Source organism: Nannospalax galili, unplaced genomic scaffold (assembly GCF_000622305.1).
Source record: "Nannospalax galili isolate Female #2095 unplaced genomic scaffold, S.galili_v1.0 scaffold426, whole genome shotgun sequence".
Classification (NCBI taxonomy): Eukaryota; Metazoa; Chordata; class Mammalia; order Rodentia; family Spalacidae; genus Nannospalax; species Nannospalax galili.
In genome coordinates this window covers 55,512-57,735 of record NW_008354494.1, presented here as the reverse complement: position 1 = coordinate 57,735, position 2,224 = coordinate 55,512, and the positions used below count along the sequence as shown (strand labels likewise).

Here is a 2,224-nt window from a genome sequence, read left to right as displayed (position 1 = left end):
CACTGATGTTCTGCTAAGTCCCATCCCTTAAGGCCTACCTCCCAAGATTCCTTTCTACTCCCCCAGTAATCTTGGTTAAACATGCAAAACTAAGGATTTGAAGCTAAGAGAGAAATTTCAGTGTGTTTTTTCTCTAAGCCTGGGTTACCTCACTCAGTATAATTGTTTCTAGTTCCCATCAATTTACCTCTAAATTTCATTATTTCATTTTCTTTATATCTGAATAAAATTCCTTGTGTATATGTACCAAATTTTCGTTATTTATCTATCCATTGATGAATCTAGACTGCTTGCATTTCCTAGTTATTGTGAACAAAACAACAATGAACGTATATGAGCTAGTGTCTCTGTAGCAGGGTTCAGTGTTCCGAACATGCCCTGGATGTTCAGAACATGTCCCAGCATGACTGGGACATATGGTAGCTCTGTTTCTAAGTTTTTCTTTTTGGAAACTTACAAATTGATTTCTATGAAAGGACAAAAAATTTTACTTTCTGAGATTTACCAGAATTTCAATTGCAGTAGAAAATTTCTGATTTTCGTTGGAAAATCAGATTTGGAGTTAACAATTAGAATGTAGAGTGTGCTGGCAGCAGGCGTTTTCCCAAAACTCTCCTCAAAGCACCAGTGACCTCCTTATTCCTCAGGCTGTAGATGAGGGGATTCAGTGCTGGGGTGACAATTGTGTAGAAAATGGAGAATATATTGTCTTCCTTAGGACTGTGGAAGGAACTGGGTAGAACATACATGAATGTGGCAGCTCCATACCACATCCCAACCACAGTCAGGTGAGAAGAGCAGGTGACAAGGGCTTTCTTCCTCCCCTCATTTGAGGGCATGTGGAGCACAGTGAAAAGAATTAGTGTATAGGACGCCAAGATGACAGCAAGAGGGAGAAGAAGGAAGGTCACTCCCATCACATAAACCATGAGTTCATATCTAGAAGTGTCTGCACAGGCCAGCTTCAGCAAGGGAGGGATCTCACAGAACAGATGTTTAATTTGTCGAGATTTGCAGAATGGGTACAGCATTGTGTACACAGTATATCCTAGGGCACTTATGGATCCCAGGGTCCATGATGTGGCTACCATGAGCCAACAAATACCCGGCCTCATGAAAATCATGTATTTCAGAGGATGACAAATGGCCACATACCTGTCATAGGCCATGAAGGCCAGAAAGAGATCCTCTGCACCACCCAGTGTTAATTCCAGAAACATCTGAAGGGCACAGCCCCCAAAAGAAATGCTATTGTCTTTCAACAGAAAATCCATGACAGCCTTAGGAGTGATAACTGATGTGAGGAGGAGGTCCATGAGAGAGAGCTGCCCAAGCAGGAGGTACATGGGCACGTGGAGCCTGGTGTCCATTGTGATGACCAGGAGCAGCAGTCCATTGCTGGCCAGGGCCAAGAAGTACAGGGCTGTGAATGCAGCACACAGCAGTCCAGGAGACCCGCTGCTATCCAGAATTCCCACCAAGATGAAGCCATTTCCCAAGGTGGAGTTCCAGATTTCCATTCTGTATGATCTTCGTAGCTGCTCAGAAAAAGATGGTTCAGGTCAGTTTTTTAATTTGAACTCTACCTTAGTAGCATCAGATGTCCCATGTGATAACTAAAGCAATTCCAATAAGATATTTTCCAGTATTAAATAGTTTTGCTTCTCAATTTTCAAACTTGTGTATTTTAATATTTTCTTGGTAATACATCCATCTAATTTGAGCACATTTACCATAGTAATAGCTAAACATTCAGAGGTCAGCTCATGGTAATACTACCCAAGACATTGAACCAGAAGTATATTTCAGAAAGATCAAATAATTTCTCTGTTAAGATTAAAGAAATAATTTCAAATGCATGTATTTTAGTGCAAGTTTTAGCTAATGACGGATATTCCAGGTAGTTTTCAGCATATACATGTTTTAAATATGAATTTCTATTTGGTAAAGAAATGTGATTTCAAAAACCTAATTCCATTGTTTTTTTCTCATTTCCCTTTTTCATTTGTATGATTTAAAGAAGGGAATTTCTAGGTATCCCATGGTAGCCTCCATTGATAAACCTCTTGCCTCAATCTTACAAGTGGTGGATTTTAGGCATGTACCAAACTATCAAGCTGATTTTCCACATTGGTCTAAAATTGAAAAGAGACACTACTGCGCTTCATGGAACTCTAAAGATGAAGCCAACTCAGAACATGAAGTTAAAAGTCTATAAGCAAAA

General features: G+C 39.9%; 1 protein-coding gene across 1 annotated transcript; it reads right to left on the bottom strand.

Annotated features, from left to right (window-relative positions):
* Window positions 1–569: 569 nt before the first annotated feature.
* Window positions 570–1,520, bottom strand: LOC103748866 (olfactory receptor 2AG1-like). The gene has a single exon (XM_008851649.1). It carries the CDS (start codon window positions 1,518–1,520, stop codon window positions 570–572), a length of 951 nt encoding a protein of 316 aa, XP_008849871.1.
* Window positions 1,521–2,224: the final 704 nt, after the last annotated feature.

What these genes read in the sequence shown, in the direction of transcription:
- LOC103748866 (XM_008851649.1), bottom strand. Translation starts at nt 1,520, where the DNA reads ATGGAAATCTGGAACTCCACCTTGGGAAATGGCTTCATCTTGGTGGGA.